Here is a 16,995-nt window from a genome sequence, read left to right as displayed (position 1 = left end):
GCATGCCTTCTGCAGACTGCCAAGGTGGAAAGAAGTGTTTTCCTGCCAGCTTAGATATTTTTTTGATGGTGATGTGGAGAACACTTGGTGCCCACCCACTTCTTGCCTAGGCCCACCCAAAATCTGTTGTCTGGCTACGCCCCTGAGAAACTCTGAATGTTGAGCACCTGATTCTCACAACATAGTGGCCCTTTACCAGGAGAAAAAAAATATCTCTGCACGAATATAACATGCTAGGGTATCCCTATAACCAGCCCCTCCAAATAACAAACCGATTACGATTTATAACAGATTACTACTCTACCTTTGAAAAGTTATTCTGTTATTATACTTCCTTTGTGTACATCTGTATGCTGCACAAGCCGGCATGTTTGAAAATTTAAGTGGGATCAAATAAAAATACTACCAGCAATAAAGAAGGAGAACATGGATGCTGCTGCTCATACGTTTGCTTTGTTTTGAGTGTACTTGAATGACGGCAGCGCGGGGAAGGGGAAAACGAGAGTAACCTAAATAACTTCAACGTTGTGATGTCATCCCGACTCCTGTTTTTCTTCAACCTATTTGCACTCACCCTAGCCCTAATAATTGGCAAGTGGGGACCCGGAAACAGAAGTGAAGTTTCAGGACCCGGAAGAAGCATTCGGCATCAGGGCTCTGGGTGGCAGTGAGGGAGGAGGTTTATCAGCTGTTCCTCGTTAGCACTGGAGAAGGAGAGTGTTATACGGAAGCAGGTAGTAGGAACAAACGAGGAAAATGGCAGCAGCGACGGTTTTACCCCAACAATTCAAGAGCCTGCAGCATCATCTGCGGACGGCGCAGGAGCATGAAAAGCGCGACCCGGTGGTGGCTTATTATTGTAAGTAGTGGGGAGGTGCTACGGCTTGTCCCTTCACCAACCCGCCCCCTTCGCTCAGCTCTCTCTGACGCCGTAATCGGCGCTTTTAGGGAGGGGTTCAGTGAGGGATAGTGTAGTAGTTTATTATGATCGTAGAATAGGGTTTTGGGTCTGATACTTTATCAAAATATGTTAAAAAAACGTATTGACACTAGCTCTAATAGAACACAATAGAGTTGTGAGGTCTGTTCATGAACCGGCTACAGCTTGTCGTATACATGGCTGGTATATTGTACACGAGCTTTTGAGATCTTTATGTTGCTGCTGGCACATTTGAAGACGGGATCTGTCGGATCCAAAACTTTCTGTATAATTACGCCTAGTGTGTGTGTGTATATGCATATATATATGTGTATATATCAAACATATAAACGGCGAGTGACCGACTCACTCGCAAATGCGCAGTAGAGACTTCCTTCTCTGTCCCGCCCCCGCGTCAATACGTGATGACGAGGGCGGGACAGAGGGAAACCACCGCCGAGGTTGATACCGCTCCCCCCACCCGCCCACCCGAGGTCGCCGCTACCGTTACCACCCCCCCCCCACACCTGGCCCGGGCCCTCTCTCCGCTACTAAACTTACACATCCATTCGCCGGAACGCAGCACGCACATCAGCTGAGCTGCCGTTGGCCTTCCTTCCCTGCCTGTGTCCCACCCTCGCTGACGTTATGTCACAGGAGGGCGGGACACAGGCAGAGAAGGAAGGGCCGACGGCAGCTCAGCTGATGTGCGTGCTGCGTTCCGGCGAATGGATGTGTAAGTTTAGTAGCGGAGAGAGAGAGGGCCCAGGCCGGGTAGAGGGATGGCGGCGACTCCGGGGGGGGGGGGGGGGGGGAACGGTAGTGGTGGTGACCTCGCGGGGAGGGGGAAGGAAGGAAGGAAACCCCAATACCAGCCCGTTTTTACGGGCTCAACGGCTAGTATATATATATTTTAAATTAACATCTTGGGTTAATTAGCATGTTTTTGTGTAGCAAAGTGACAGAATCTGGAAACAGATTCTATCTTATTTTTTTCAGCTCTTATATGAAAGTTCGTGTGCTTTCCCCAAATAAAGTAATTGCTATAAGATATGAAAACCAGACTATTTTTGTGATTTTTTTTTATAGTTGAAGGAGAAAACCCTCAAATCAAACTCTAAAACCATAATTTAAATTACTCTTCTTTTTTCAACTCTTCTCTTCTATCTCGCCACTTAATAATACTTATCTCTGAAACCTATTTTTCTACCACATACTTCTCCCAAGACTCAATTATCATGTAAAGTATAATTGCATTTTATAGATATCCTACTGTAGTGGACATGGTTATGGTTAGCTGAAGTGATTCTGGGAGCCCACATAAGGTATGATGAGGCCCTGAAGCCAGTTTCCTCCTCTAGACTTCCCCCTCCACACCCTTCAGAAACAAGGAAAAGAAGATAGGCCTTCCACCATCATTCCAGTAGCACTTGGAGTTGTCATAACATACAGTTCATTGAGAAACCTGCTATATAGTGGTTTTTTTTTTTTTGGCTTATAATATTGTTATAGAAAAGGGCAGTATTCTACACAGAAAAGTAGACTTTTGCACTTATGTTTATTTGTAGCATTTCAAAAAGCTATCATTATGTCAGTCTTCAAGCAGTTTATTTATTTATTTATTGCATTTGTATCCCACCTCTTTGCAGGCTCAATGTGGCTTACAATTCATCATGGATACTGGAAGTAGAAGAGAATATACATTTGGTTTTACAGAGGGTTTTGGGTTACATGATAGTGTTAAAGCAAAAGATAGTATAGAACATTTCTGGATAAATTAGTTTCTTTTCTGTGTTTCATTTTAACCTATTACTCAAGGCACAAATTTGCTGCAGGAGGTTGAGTGACATGGGGTGAGGCAAGACTGAGCTAGAGGGGGATTGAGCATGGGAAGGGGTATAGGAGTGAGCTAAAAGGAGGTGCTGAACCTAGACAAGGGGCAAGAGGGGATTGAGCATGGGTAGGGGTATAGGAGTGAGTTGAAAGGGGGGTACTGAACCTAGGCAAGGGGCAAGAGTAATTGATGGTGATCAAATTTCCTGTGAGTGAAGAGGGGTATTACTAATGGGAAGAGGGAAGAAGCTTCCTGCACAATTATAGAAAATTCCAGCTTGCCTGGGCACCTATAATTTGTGCATGGTGCTGGCCTTTGAAGGTCTACTGTAATCTGGGGCTGTTCCCTATCTGCATAGAAGAGGCTGGAAAATAGAGACAAAATAAAAAAAAAAATAAAACAAAATGAAGAAAAATTTGATAAAATACTCTGAGGAAAACAAGAAAACTTGTTTTAATTTAGTTACTGGTGCTCAAGTGTTAAGTGTGTCCTCCCTCTTAATCAGCAGATGAGTGCAATTCTTGCTTTTCTCATTCACCATTTAGCGTCATAAGGCCAAAATTATTTAGAGGGTAAATTCTTTATAGGTGTATGTGTGTATGTTTTCCCAAATTTAAATTACTCTTGTCTTCTCTTCTATGTGCTGCCCAGGGACTGCTTTAGCACCTGCTCATACTGCTCCACTTGTTCCGTACCTCGCCTCCCTCCCCCCCTTCTATCCTTGGAGAGTTTAGCTGCTGCTTCTGCCCTGATACCTCTTTTAATTTTATCCTGGACTGGCTGCTGCTTTTGCTTCTGTTTTTGGCTGCAAGGTGCTGCTTTGTCAGGTGTCACATTTTGGTTGACCCTGTTTTTTTCCAGCCCTGTGTAAAGATGTCCACATGACTCACTTTCTCGCTAAGAGATCCCAATATAACAGGTTCCAGCTCAAGCCAAGTCAGAGACTGTCCTGGGAGTTGGTATTTATTGCTTAGCAATGTCTACACTATTGCACCACTTTGAAATAACATTTTTAATCAAAACAGCAGAGAGGTTTTGTAGTATACTATTATCCCGGATTCTGTATATGATGCGGATCAAAGATGCACGCAAATAAATTGTATAGTGAGCCATTAACTAGTAATTTAATTGTTAATTATTGCAGTTAATTGGGATTTGTGTGCGCATCTAACTGCGCTATTCCATAAGACTGTGCACCTAAATCCCCTAGTGTGCAATCCAAAAGGGGGTGTGAGCAATGGCATTTCCAAAAGTTGCACTTGGGTATATAGAGTAGTGCCACTTCTGTTCCCAACTGCCATGAGTTGGACGGTTGAGGGAAATCAGTGAACATAGTGGGTGCTTTGTTGATCCTCAGGCCCCGTGGGATACGTTTGATTCTACAATAGTCAATGAGGGTCATTTTAATTCAGTTTCTAACTGACGAACACACCATTCCTATAAGAGAGGAGATCACAGAAGTTTTTGATTTAATAACTGTGTGTTAATTCTGAATAGTGTATAATATTACACTGCAACATTTGATATTGTTCAAGACCCCTGAGGCAGGCCTTTTGGCCGAAACACGGCCGTGTCGGGTCGTTTTTTTTAGGAACCCAATAAAGTTCTTTTTGGCATCCTCCTTGGTTTCTCCTTTTTTGTTTTCATGAGTTGGATGGTGGCATAAATACTAACTCCCAACTTTGGGCGTGGGAATGGGATTGACATGCTGTTCTGTATAAAGGGTCCTGTACAGAATTGTACTTGGTGCTGAGTTTTGAGCACCACTTATAGAGTCCCCCCCCCCCTTAGTAAATCTGTAAAGGGCATATATGAGTATGGTATACCCTCGTCAGAAGAAATTGTACGATGTGATACCTGCCAGTGAGCCTTCTCAGAAGTAGTCCCCACACTCTGGAATTTACTCCCAGAGGGGCTACATATAACTCGAGACTACCTCAACTTCAGGAAGCAGGTGAAAGCCTGGCTCTTCTCTCAAGCCTTTAATACATTAGGTGACTGATTATACACGCATTCTGCACCTGGACTAGCTTGCTGCATACACTGTAACTTAGATCAGTTCTTTATCTCTTTCTTAATTATACAAAGAACTTATCTTGAGTTTAGCTAACCATCAAATTATCCCAACTGACTCTGTACCACGCATCTTGTTCCCATCATATATCTGCTCTTGGTCCCTTAGTTATATGGTAGGCAGTATTGTAGAAAATCTTTAGTACCGTATCTGTTAGTTGAATGTTCTAATGCATGCTTATTAGGTGTGTCATTAGTATTATGCTAACATTGTATTATTATACCTTTGACCATGTCTCACAATCTCCTTATGCTCATTCCTCAATCTCTTCCTCTCCATCCTTCCTACCCCTTACCCCTCCTAATCTCGTCTCCTTTTGCTCATCCTATCTTTGTTTACCTCTCCATGCTCAATTTACATATCCTCAAACCCCACTACTACTATGTTGACTACAACTTGTAACATTCTCCTTCAAGACTTTGTAATTCTATTTACTATGTTAGCCACATTGAACCTGCTATGTGTGGGAAATTGCGGGGTACAAATGTAATTAATAATAATTATATCTCTGATATTTGAATTCCAGTGCTGCTAAATGTATATATTTTTGATACTGTTTCATAGTAGTTCTATTATTAGGTTTCAATTTACTGTTTTCAAGTATTGTATTTATGTTTATTCTTGATTATTTTACTATTGTTATGCTGTTAAAATTGTAAGTTTTATGTTACACTATACCTGCTGTACACCGCCTTGGGTGAATCTCTTCATAAAGGCATTTAATAAATCCCAGTAAATAAATTTAATGCACAGTTTACATCATGCAAAGTATATAGTTTTCAGTTGTATGCTACTACCTGGAAACAAATGAAGAATCCAAGAAAAACCTGTTAGCAACTGCTGAAGCTGAATCGGGCTAGTCCTGCCGTTGTGCTGCAACACTCTGTCCAAACGTTGCCTCGTAGAGCCATTGGGACTGCCCAAATATGCCAAAAGTTCTGCTCACAGCTTCATTCCACAATTCGGTATTTTTGAGTAATAACGCATTCAAAATTATTTAGACTGCTTATATTATTTTGACAATTGTCTAACCATCCGAGGTGGCTCAGCAGGTCCTGGATGGTAACCCACAACTTCGCCTTCCTTTCCCCTTAGGGACTAGCAAAGACAGAGAACCCCAGAGCTCTGCAGCAACACCTCCTTTCAATCGCCATCTTGGTTCCACTATTGGAACACTCTTAGGGACTGTTTACTAAGGTGTGCTAGCATTTTTAGCGTATGCTAATTCTATAGACACCCGTATATTCCTATGGGTGTCTATAGCATTATTGCATGCTATTTTTAGTGCGCACTAAAATGCTAGCATGTCTATAGCATGGCTTAGTAAACAGGTCCCATTGTATTGTTTCTCTTCAAGAGCCTTTCTGATATGGGTAGTCCCTATAGCATAGCACTCCGACTCATCAAAACACACACATGCCCCTTCACCATAACAAAGTAGAGGATAATTTCAACTTTATAAGCACATATCAAATGATCATGTTTTGTAACTGACCAGATTTGTAAATTTTAAATGTTAAAATTGACCTTTGTTTATCTGTATTGTTTGCAGGGGGGATAAGTTGAAAGCTTACCAGAAAGTATATCTGTTTTATATTCAGTTGTCGGTTGAAATTTTAATACAGCTAGAGTTCCATTCTGCTGGTGCAAGCAGTTCTGAAGCATAGTGAGGATGTGTTCTCGGAAAACAGAGTACTTCAATCTTTTATTAAAGGGGTCCTCTTTAAAAATTGATCCTAATTTTCAGTATTAGAGGTGTCATACCAGCTTTTCTATGGCCATCTAAAGTTGTTTTGTAACAATAGACATTTATTGACCAGATCCGTTTGTATCTGTTCTGTCAGTATTCTTGGCCATGTTCCTGTGGTAGGTCATTCTGTCACTGCAGGCCTTCTGTCTAGTTTGAAGGACGGTGATATAAAACTTTTTCATGTGATCTCTGGCAAGTCAGTTAACCCTCCATTGCCTCAGGTATAAAAACTTACCCCCTTGTTTACTAAGCTGAGCGGCAATGCTAACGCAGCCCATTCAAAGTGAATGGGCTGTGTCGGCATTGGTGTACTGCAGCCGCTAGGGTGGCTTAGTGAACAGGGGGGTTAGATTGTGAGCCCTATAGGGACAGAGAAAGTACCTGCATATAATTTGTACAATGCTGTGTGTGTCTAGTAGTGCTATAGAAATGATGATTAGCAGTAGTAGTAGAAAAAAAAAGTACATTAACCTCAGAGTTCTATATGTAGTGCTAAGAATTGTGTGTTCAATGTAATTGAATAACAAGCCAATCAGCACTAATTAGGCCTTAATCAATTAGTGCTAATTGGAATTAAATTGGATTTATGTACACAGAGGCACATGGATGGGTAAAATGGTAGAGACTATAATCAAGAACAAAATTACAGAGCACATTCAAAAGCATGGACTGATGGGACAAAGTCAACATGGATTTAGTGAAGGGAAGTCTTGCCTCACCAATCTGCTGCATTTCTTTGAAGGGGTAAACAAACGTGAACAAAGGTGAGCCGGTTGATATTGTGTATCTAGATTTTCAGAAGGCGTTTGATAAGGTCCCTCATGAAAGACTACAGAGGAAATTAGAGGGACAAGGGATTGGAGGTAGTGTCTTACTGTGGATTTAAAACCTTTTGAAAGATAGGAAGCAGAGAGTAGGATTAAAAGGTCAGTATTCGCAATGGAGAAGGGTAGTTAGCGGGGTCCCTCAGGGATCGGTGCTGGTGTTAGATTATATATATATATATATATATATATATATATATATATATATATATATATATATTCTATTCTCCACCAATTACATATAAGGTAATATGATAAGAATAAGAATATGTAAGAAAAGGGGGAATTAAATACTGTATTTGTTGAATTACATTAACCTGCACTGCAAGGTTTAAGGACATGTGCTCAGAACATAAAGACCATATGTTTTAACTTTAAAATGTTTATTTACAATACAGATAATAATGTTACAAGAGAGAGGCAGTTTTTAAGAATCTTTCACAAGGGAAATGTGCTTTTCAAGATTAAAAGGTCTGAATTATAAATTATGTTGGATAATGGTAACTCACTTCGATAGAGGCTGCTGGGTGGAGTGATGGAGATCCTTGCTGAAATAGAAGTCTTTTCTTGCAGAGTTGTTGTTGTTGGAGCTTGGAGAAAGTCTTATCAGGGTGTGTGTGAAGTCCAGCAGAGAGGCAGGAGGCAGAGTGAAGAGAACCAGATCCCTCAAGAGCTGGGCATTTTCCAAGGCTTTTTATATTTTCTTGCTGGCCCCTAGGCTGAAGTAGGTAGGGTGTACTTGATCCAGTGAAAACTCAGGGATAGCTGAAAACTGGTTTCATCTAGTTTTGAGATGGAGCATGGTAACTGGTCACATGTTTGATGACATCATATGACTTTCTGTCTGGACATCTGCTGGTAGATACACATCCGTAAGGCATCTGACAAGATTACAAGAGTCTTTGTCCGAGCGTAGGTGGGCTTCTTTTGTCAGATTAGATAGCTAGATGGACTTTTCAGTCTGAGTCATTGTCTGAGAATAGGTGGCGTTTCACTGTCTTTGGTTAACTCCAGTCTTTGTGATGCTGTCCATCTTCAGAGTTTTGTTCTTTGGAGATGTGTTGATGGGCTTAGGTAGCCACCCAGCTAGTTTTCCTTATTAGTAGTTTCCAGGGGGAAGGTGAAAGTAAAGTCTTTGCATCTGTATATATTTTATATATACACTAGCCGTTAAGCCCGTTAAAACGGGCGAGATTTTTGTTTTTAAAAATGTAGTGGAACAGCTGGATGTCCAGCATTTCTTCTCTCTCCCTTCCCATCCATCCATGTGCATCTCCTTCCTCTGTGTTCCCTCCCCTCCATCCATGTCCAGAATGTCTTCTGTCTCCCCTCCATCCATGTGCATCTCCTTCCTGCCTTCCCTTCCCTCCCCTCCATCCATGTTCAACAATTCTCCTCTCTCCCTGCCCTCCCCTCCATCCATCCACATCCAGCAACCCTCTTCTCTCCCCTGACCTCCCCTCCTCTCCATCAACCCATATCCAGCAACCCTCTTCTCTCCCCTGACCTCCCCTTCCCTCCATCCACCCATGTCCACCAACCCTCCTCTCTCCTACCCTACCCTCCACCCATGTCCAGGAACCCTCCTCTGTCCCCTGCCCTCTATCCACCCATGTCCATCAACTGTTCTCTCCCCTGCCCTCCATTCTCCGGCTCCCATCCATGTCCGCCCATCCCATAAGTGTACCGCGATTCTGACCTCCTCTGCCCTGTCGACCCCCCCTCTTTCCGCCATCGCCGTGTCCTACTAACTTTATTGCCTAAGCCTTGCCTTCAGCTGCTTTCGTTACCTCCTGTGAGTCCTGTCGTCAGTTCACCTCCATCATTGCGTCCGTTTCCCTCTCAGTTCCACCCCCTCCTTCCCTCCCTCCTCCTCCGATTTCCACGCCCATGTCCAAGACCTCCACCCTATTGGCTGAGTTCAAGTGCTACTGCCCTTCCTCTTTGGCCGCAGTATTCCACGCCCTGTCCTTCCCTCCACCCTCTTTCCACTTCTGAGTTCCATGTTTGTGAGAGAGACATTGTTTGCATTAAGTTCGTGCTGTTTTCTGTACTCTCCGCCCCTCTCCCCACCTCTGACTCCTCCTCCTTTCTGGTACATGAGCTGGTGGTGGCGGGGCTTGGACTTTTACTCTCTCAACGTTTGGTCTTTACTGCGCATTTGCGGGTGAGTCGGTCACTTCTCATTTATATAGATTGATTCGTATCTGATCCAGCAAAATCAATAACTCTGACAATTAAACTCATATGCTACATATTTCCCTCTCTTGATTCTTAGTGAAAATATTTACACAATATTGGAACAGAGAATCACAAATAACTATAAAAAGTTACAATCTTAACACAGAAGCAGAATTCAAATAAAACAATGGCAGAGATATTGGACTATTCACATGGGTATATTGGGAGAAGTGAGTCTTTGAATAGTGGATATTGAACCTTGGAACGTGTCACCTAATAGGAATTGTGACTATTATAAGCAAATAGCTCATTATTATTAATTTTGTTTGCTCGTGCTCATGTCTTACATTTAGGTTGCTAGATATTCACCATTGATCAAGTTTTCTGTGGTATTCAGGCATCTGTTCCATTAGGCTTCTATTCATTTAGGCGGCTTTGGGCAGAGTCTGGCTTTGCTTTAGTTTTATTAGGCTTGCAATCACACTCTCGTGCCTTTAATCATGCAAGTATCATATGCACCACCCCCAGAGACCAGCTTGTTTTTGCAACCGCTCAGGACATAGGTTGCTCCCAAGTTGATGCCACATGATATCTTCATGGTATGGTACTATAGATCTGGTGAAACTTTCTCTTAACCCAGCATGCTAGCCAAATCATTAGCATCATAGTGAGCAACTGACCAATCAATTCCACCACAATGGGATGGAACAATCTATTCAGTACATTATTCCCAGTATTTGACTTTCCAAGGAAAATACCCCACCATGAATGTTTCCCTATGTTCTCTATTTCAGAGGCTAACTGATGTATTAATTTAGTATCCTTGGTGATTTTTTCAGTCACTATCTTGTTTTCTGTTTTGAGTCGCTCTAAGGATCTCTGTATAATAGGGTGCTCCCATACGGACTGTAAGTGGGTTACATTAAAACCTAAAGGAATAGGTAATAGTTCAGCAGTGGGTATGGATAGGTCATTGGAAACATACTGCATCATTGGTCTGGAATAACTAAAAATCACATCCTGTAATTTTAGTGATATCACATAGACATAGATTTAAACCTTCAATTACTATGAACAGCATACCATTAGCAATAATAAAAGGACAGGTAGTTCTAATACATAAACAAGAATGGGAATATGTAACTACTATACTATTGTTATCATTAGAAAGATGAAAGGCACAGGTACCATTAAGCAGGCAATTATCATAACGTCCTAGGTTACTATCACATACAAAATAATTATTCCTATCTATGGGAATACATAAATTCTGTAAAATAATATCTAATTGATCATTGACCGAATAAGTGAAAACAGGGTCATGGTATGGTACTATGAGATATCTTTCAGAGAGAAACTATGTGTGTGTACTGTGTGTAGTAGAACAGCTACAATATTCATCTACTGTATTTAATGTAGTAAATTGACAATACTCATGTGTTTAGTGTTTTTTGTAAAGAATTTAGAAGAGATATATTAACTGTGCTTTGCACACAACTAACTAATATTTCATTCCAGAGAGAGACAATGAGGCATATTTTCAAAGCACTTAGCCTCCCAAAGTTCCATAGAAACCTATGGAACTTAGCCTCCCAAAGTGCTTTGAAAATATGCCTCAATGTGTATGTACTGATTGTAGTACAGAATAAACTAAAAAGTCAGATACAGAATGTATCAGGAGGGTCATATAAAGAGAGAGCTTTATTTTTTTTCATGGTTTGAATATATATACTCATATAAATGCATGACATTAAATAGCAATTTGTAGAACTTAATAAATCATAGCTTGAATAGTAGTGAACATATATATACATCTTGCCTGCCAGTGAGAATATTTTGGAAAAGGACATGGTACAATTTGGACTAATGAAAGGGCTGAGTGGGACGGTCTAGGAATGTCTGTTTATAGTTTCTTGGGTATCCCATAAGATAAAACAAACAGATAAAAAATGAAGACCACATGACAGACAAAACACAGTTCTAATAGGCCTTGTGTATATCACATCGATCGATTCAGGACTTGGCTTAACCTGCAAATAAACACACTATTATATTAAAAAAAAAAACAGCATATGTGGTATCCAATTGGATTACCTAAGTAGTTCCATTAAGCAAGAAGTACTTCTTATGTGCACAAATAAGCAAAAATTATACATGGCATAACTATCCCATAAATAGAAAAGGATTTGCTTATATTAAAAATGTTTCCGGGATAGCCATGTGTGTTTCAAATCCTGGCCCATAAAAATTCTAAATTTAAAGCTTGAACTCTGAAAGAGAAAAAAACCTTTCATATTAATTTACAAGGTCACATGGCTCCACTGTTCTGGCTCTTTTATTAGTAGGATACTCCCTCATTCACAGTTCTTTCACAAGATCTTAGACCATGGTATGCAAGCAGGGTGCAGACAGGCTTTAGTTCACTCTACAAAAATAAGAAAAAAATATTTTTAAAGTTTTTTTTTTTTTTTTTTTTTTTTTAAGGGTAGGAGGGGAGTTAGTGACCACTGGGGGAGTAAGGGGAGGTCATCCCTGATTCTCTCCGGTGGTCATTTGGTCAGTTCAGGCACCTTTTTGAGGCTTGGTCGCAAGAAAAAATGGACCAAGTAAAGTCGGCCAAGTGCTCGTCAGGGACGCCCTTCTTTTTTCCATTATTGGCCGAGGATGCTCATGTGTTAAGCACGCCCCAGTCCCGCCTTCGCTATGCTTCTGACACGCCCCCATGAACTTTGGTTGTCCCCTTGCGCGACAGAAAGCAGTTGAGAATGCCCAAAATCAGCTTTCGATTATGCCGATTTGGGCGACCCTGGAGAAGGACACCCATCTCCTGATTTGTGTCGAAAGATGGGCGCTCTTCTCTTTCGAAAATAAGCCTGATAGTAACTTATGGAACTTTGAAAAGTCTAAGTGTTTTGAAAATGAGCCCCAGAGTACCTTGGAGACAGACACTAGGCCAAAAACCTCCAAAATTTAAGTACCACAGACTGAGGTCTCTCCTCCATATTTTTGATATATCTTTTACTAAGCTGCGGTAGCATTTTTAGCTCACAGTAGAAATCAGCTGGTTGTAAATGCTGAGATGCCTGTGGCTTAGTAAAAGAACTCTCTTAGTGTTTTGATCCACATTTTAGGGTAGTTGATGATGCCATTTATATTTTTTGTGGAGTGTTCTTTGCATTTTTGAACATTTCAAAATAGTGTTTGTGCCACATGTAAACTTTTAAATCTTTGCAACCTCTTCTTTTTAATTCTGGGCTAACTTGCATAGAGTGGCAGTTAAAATTCTAAGGTGGCACTTATATAAATTTGGCACAAAGGTTTATCTCTTCAGTGCCATGTGCTTAGTGCGAATTCTATAATGGCATCTTGGCACCAAGCTTCCGATAATAGAATACTTGTGAAAGTTGGCATTGGTGTGCCTAATGCTTGCAGGTGGACATCATGGTCTAAGGAGGGGTGGCGCTAGGGATGAAACTCTACTCTGTCTGATTCAAGTGTGAGGTGAATGAAAGTACTATAATCTGCATACTTGCTTTATGATTATTTTAACCATAAGTGTGGAGGAGTGGCCTAGTGGTTAGTGCACTGGTCTTGCAATCCAGAGGTGGCCGGTTCAAATCCCACTGCTGCTCCTTGTGATCTTGGGCAAGCATCTGAACCCTCCATTGCCTCAGGTACAAACTTAGATTGTGAGCCCTTCTGGGACAGAGAAATATCCAGTGTACCTGAATGTAACTCACCTTGAGCTACTACTGAAAAAGGTGTGAGCAAAATCTAAATAAATAAATAACCTAATCGAATGTAGTCTTATTTTCTGAAGGGCAGCATATATCACAAGGGCAGTATACAAAACACAGCTACAATATAAGCAGTATACAACTCGGTCATAAAAGTTAGCAATTCTGTATGGGCTGTTATATGGAATAAGTTTATCAATATATGCTTTGTTAAACAAATTAAGATAAAATTTAAATGTTATGGATGTTGATTGTGTTATAAACTGCTTTGTAGCCTAGGACCCTGTTTACTAAGGTGCACTAGTGTTTTTAGTGCACGCTAATGCTAGAGACGCCCTTATATTCCAATGGGTGTCTCTTGAGTTGGCGCAATTTAAAAACGCTAGCACACCTATAGCGTGGCTTAGTAAACGGGGCCCCTAATGTGAAAAGAGGTGTATGAAATTGATAGGTGGATAAACCCACCCACACATTCATCCATCAGTCTCTCCCAAAATAAAAGAACTAATATATTCACAGACATAAACTACCCATCATTTTATCCATCAGCCATGTTACCAATTCCATGCAAAGTTTAACTCTCCTCACAACACTCGGGGGTTTCAATCCAAGGAAATGGGAGCTTATTTTAATCACACTTCATTCTAACCTTTAACATGATTAAGGGGCTCTTTTACTACACTGCAGTAAAAGGGGCCCTGCTCTGTCCTCGGTGTGTGGATTTGCCTTGCCCCAAGGCCCCTTTTACTGCAGCGAGGTTTTTGTGAAAGTTAAGGAGATGACTATGCGGAAAATATTTACTTCCTGCGTTGCCACTTGCTGGGAGAGTCCTTACCTACTCCTGTTTAGGAGGTGGTAGAGACTCCTGCACTAACCCAGCGGAGGTGGTAGAGACTCCTGCACTAACCCAGCGGTGACCAGGGAGCGCAGATTACTGCAGGGTAAGCCCCCGACCGAAAAAACGTAAAATAATTTCCTACATGCTGGAAATTAGGGGGCCCTTTTACTAAGACACGGTAGCGCTAGCGTTGGGCACTTGGTAGTAATTTTGAATTTGGCACACACTGTTTCCGTGGTAGAAAATATTTTTCTGTTTTCTATCGCAGGGGACATTCCCAGCAGTATTCGGCAGTGTAGCCACAGTGGTGCGTTGACTGATTACCGCACGAAGAGCGCATAAGCCCTTGCCGCTAGGTCAATGGGTGGTGGTAAGGGCTCAGGCAGTAAATAGCCATTTGCTACTTTTAATTTTAGCACACGCCCATTTACTGCCCACTAAAAAAAGCCCTTTTTCCCCATCTGCGGTAAAAAATGGCCCAGCGTACGCCGGTTTCATGCAGCCACACTACCGCAAGGCACTTTTTACCGCAGCTTAGTAAAAGGGTCCTGGTGTGCGATGGGGGTGGCACTACCACTGGCTCCTGCTGTGAGCCAGCAGTAGTGCCAGATTAGCATGTGGCAGAGTGTCAGTAACTTTACCGCAGCTTTGTGAAAGGATCCCAAAGTGCTTTACAAGATGGTACTAAGAGCTTATAGTGGTCTTGACTAGACTCCTTTTGGGAAATACCATTAAAAAAAAATCCTTCCATCCTAAAAGAACCTTAATTGCTGAGGGTAACATAACATAGTAACATAGTAGATGACGGCAGAAAAAGACCTGCACGGTCCATCCAGTCTGCCCAACAAGACAAACTCACATGTGCTACTTTTTGTGTATATTTTACCTTGATTTGTAACTGTCATTAATCTTCTCTATCCATCCTTAAGAACAGCTGCATCCAGGTTAATTCACCACATATGTTATAGTTGTTTTAGAAAACCAATGTTATAGCGTTATTTATTGTAGTTTATAATCTGATTCTGTAATTTTTAGTATTTATCATTCATTTAATTGTTATAGAGAGGTGTGGTAGCCGTGTTAGTCCACTTTTAAAGGTAATCAATAGAAATAAAATAAAACATAGAAAGAAATAAGATGATACCTTTTTTATTGGACATAACTTAATATATGTCTTGATTAGCTTTCGAAGGTTGCCCTTCTTCGTCAGATCGGAAATAAGCAAATGTGGTAGATGACAGTATATATAAGTGAAACATCAAAGTATTTCAGTGACAGTCTAACAGGGTGGGGGTGGATAAGAGATATGCATGGGAACATGAAAGCATTTCAGTGATATTCTAACAGGGTGGGGGGGGGGGGGATAGGTGAGAGGAGAGTGACAAATAGAGCAATCCAACTTTATGGTTTATTACTCATTCCAGAAATGGTGATCGCCATCACGGAATAATGTAAGCCACATTGAGCCTGCAGGGAAAATGTGGGATACAAATGCAACAAATAAATAAATAATTAAATAAATAATGGGCTGGAGAACCCAAATCTTTAAGTCCTGTCTGTTGGGTGTCAAAATACTCAATCTAATTGTTATGAAAGCCCCATTGAACCTGAGTCACTCTCAGGCTAATGTGGGGTAAAAATGTCATAAATATTTTTAAATGGTGTCCATGCTACATACAAACCTTTAACCTTGTACCCCCCTCCCTTTATCATAGTCCCTCTATTAAAAAGTGGAGTAGAGGAGTGGCCTATTGATTAAAGTTGCGGATGTGGGGAACTTAGTTCGATTTCCGCTGCTGCCTAGTGGTTGGCAGTGGGTTGAGATCCTGGGGAACCAGGTTCAGTTTCCTCTGCAGCTGCATGTGACCCTGGGCAAGTCACTTAACCCTCCGTTGACCCAGGTACAACAGTAGTACAATGTACTACTTAGATTGTGAGCCCATTAGGGACAGACCCAGTACCTGCAAAGTGAAACTGTAAACCACTTAGGTGTAAGCGGTATATAAATACTGAAATGAAATGAAAACAGCAGTAGTTTTCCTTTGTTTTTCCTCAGTGATTTTGTAAAAGTTTGTTGCTATGATCATTACTGCCAAATTGGCCTAACCTAGTTAGCTCCTTATACCAGGATTCAGGTTCAAGGCCAGATGCTTTCCCTTATGGCATCTAGAAGCTTACCTCTTTAATATGTCCATTACTCAATAAATATTGGGGTAGTTGAAATCTCAACCAAGCAAGAAAAAAAAATTGAGTAGCCAAATATTGAGGAAATAAAAAATAACTACTGAAATAACCCCCCCCCCCCCCCCGTTTACTAAGCCGCGTGCTAATGTCCATGCAGCCCATTCACTTTGGGCTGGGTTGGCATTGCCCCGTGGCAGCTGCTAGTGCGGCTTAGTAAAGAGGAGGGTATGGGTTCTCCCCAAAACAATCAAAAGCCTAAAATTCAAAACAAAAACCAAAAAAAATCAAAAATTCTTAAAAGGGAAGGAAAAAGATGCCTCGGTCAAAAATACACAGCCACAGTGAATTCACCTATAGGTTGGCATTATATAATTGTGGGTCAGAAAAAAAACTCCACTTACAAAATTGAAAAACTCCCACTTAATCAAGAAAAAGACAATAACTCTCTACAGCCAACATGGAAGACTCAAAATATCAAAACACTGTTTATCTTAAAGCAAGCACTCATGTTCATCATGTGAAGTCTGGTCAACTCCAATATCCCAACTCTGTTTCACTCTAGCTGTCTCAGGAGATTCACCAACTTGTCTTCATATCAAGGCTGTTTCCAAAATTCCCCTGTCAGGATACCCGAGTTTTGACCAGACTTCACAT

General features: G+C 41.2%; 1 protein-coding gene across 1 annotated transcript in view; it reads left to right on the top strand.

Annotated features, from left to right (window-relative positions):
- Positions 1 to 596: 596 nt before the first annotated feature.
- The window catches only part of VTA1 (vesicle trafficking 1), a 184,646-nt gene continuing 168,247 nt past the window's right edge, over positions 597 to 16,995 (top strand). Inside the window, exon 1 of the mRNA XM_030198503.1 lies at positions 597 to 859. Coding sequence (XP_030054363.1) covers positions 757 to 859 — 103 coding nt within the window. The 5' untranslated portion in view covers positions 597 to 756. The remainder of the gene's footprint in view (positions 860 to 16,995) is intronic.

The sequence above is a fragment of the Microcaecilia unicolor genome, chromosome 3 (genome assembly GCF_901765095.1).
Source record: "Microcaecilia unicolor chromosome 3, aMicUni1.1, whole genome shotgun sequence".
In the NCBI taxonomy this organism is placed as follows: Eukaryota; Metazoa; Chordata; class Amphibia; order Gymnophiona; family Siphonopidae; genus Microcaecilia; species Microcaecilia unicolor.
The sequence above is the reverse complement of the archived record's forward strand: the minus strand, read 5'-3'. Positions and strand labels throughout refer to the sequence as shown.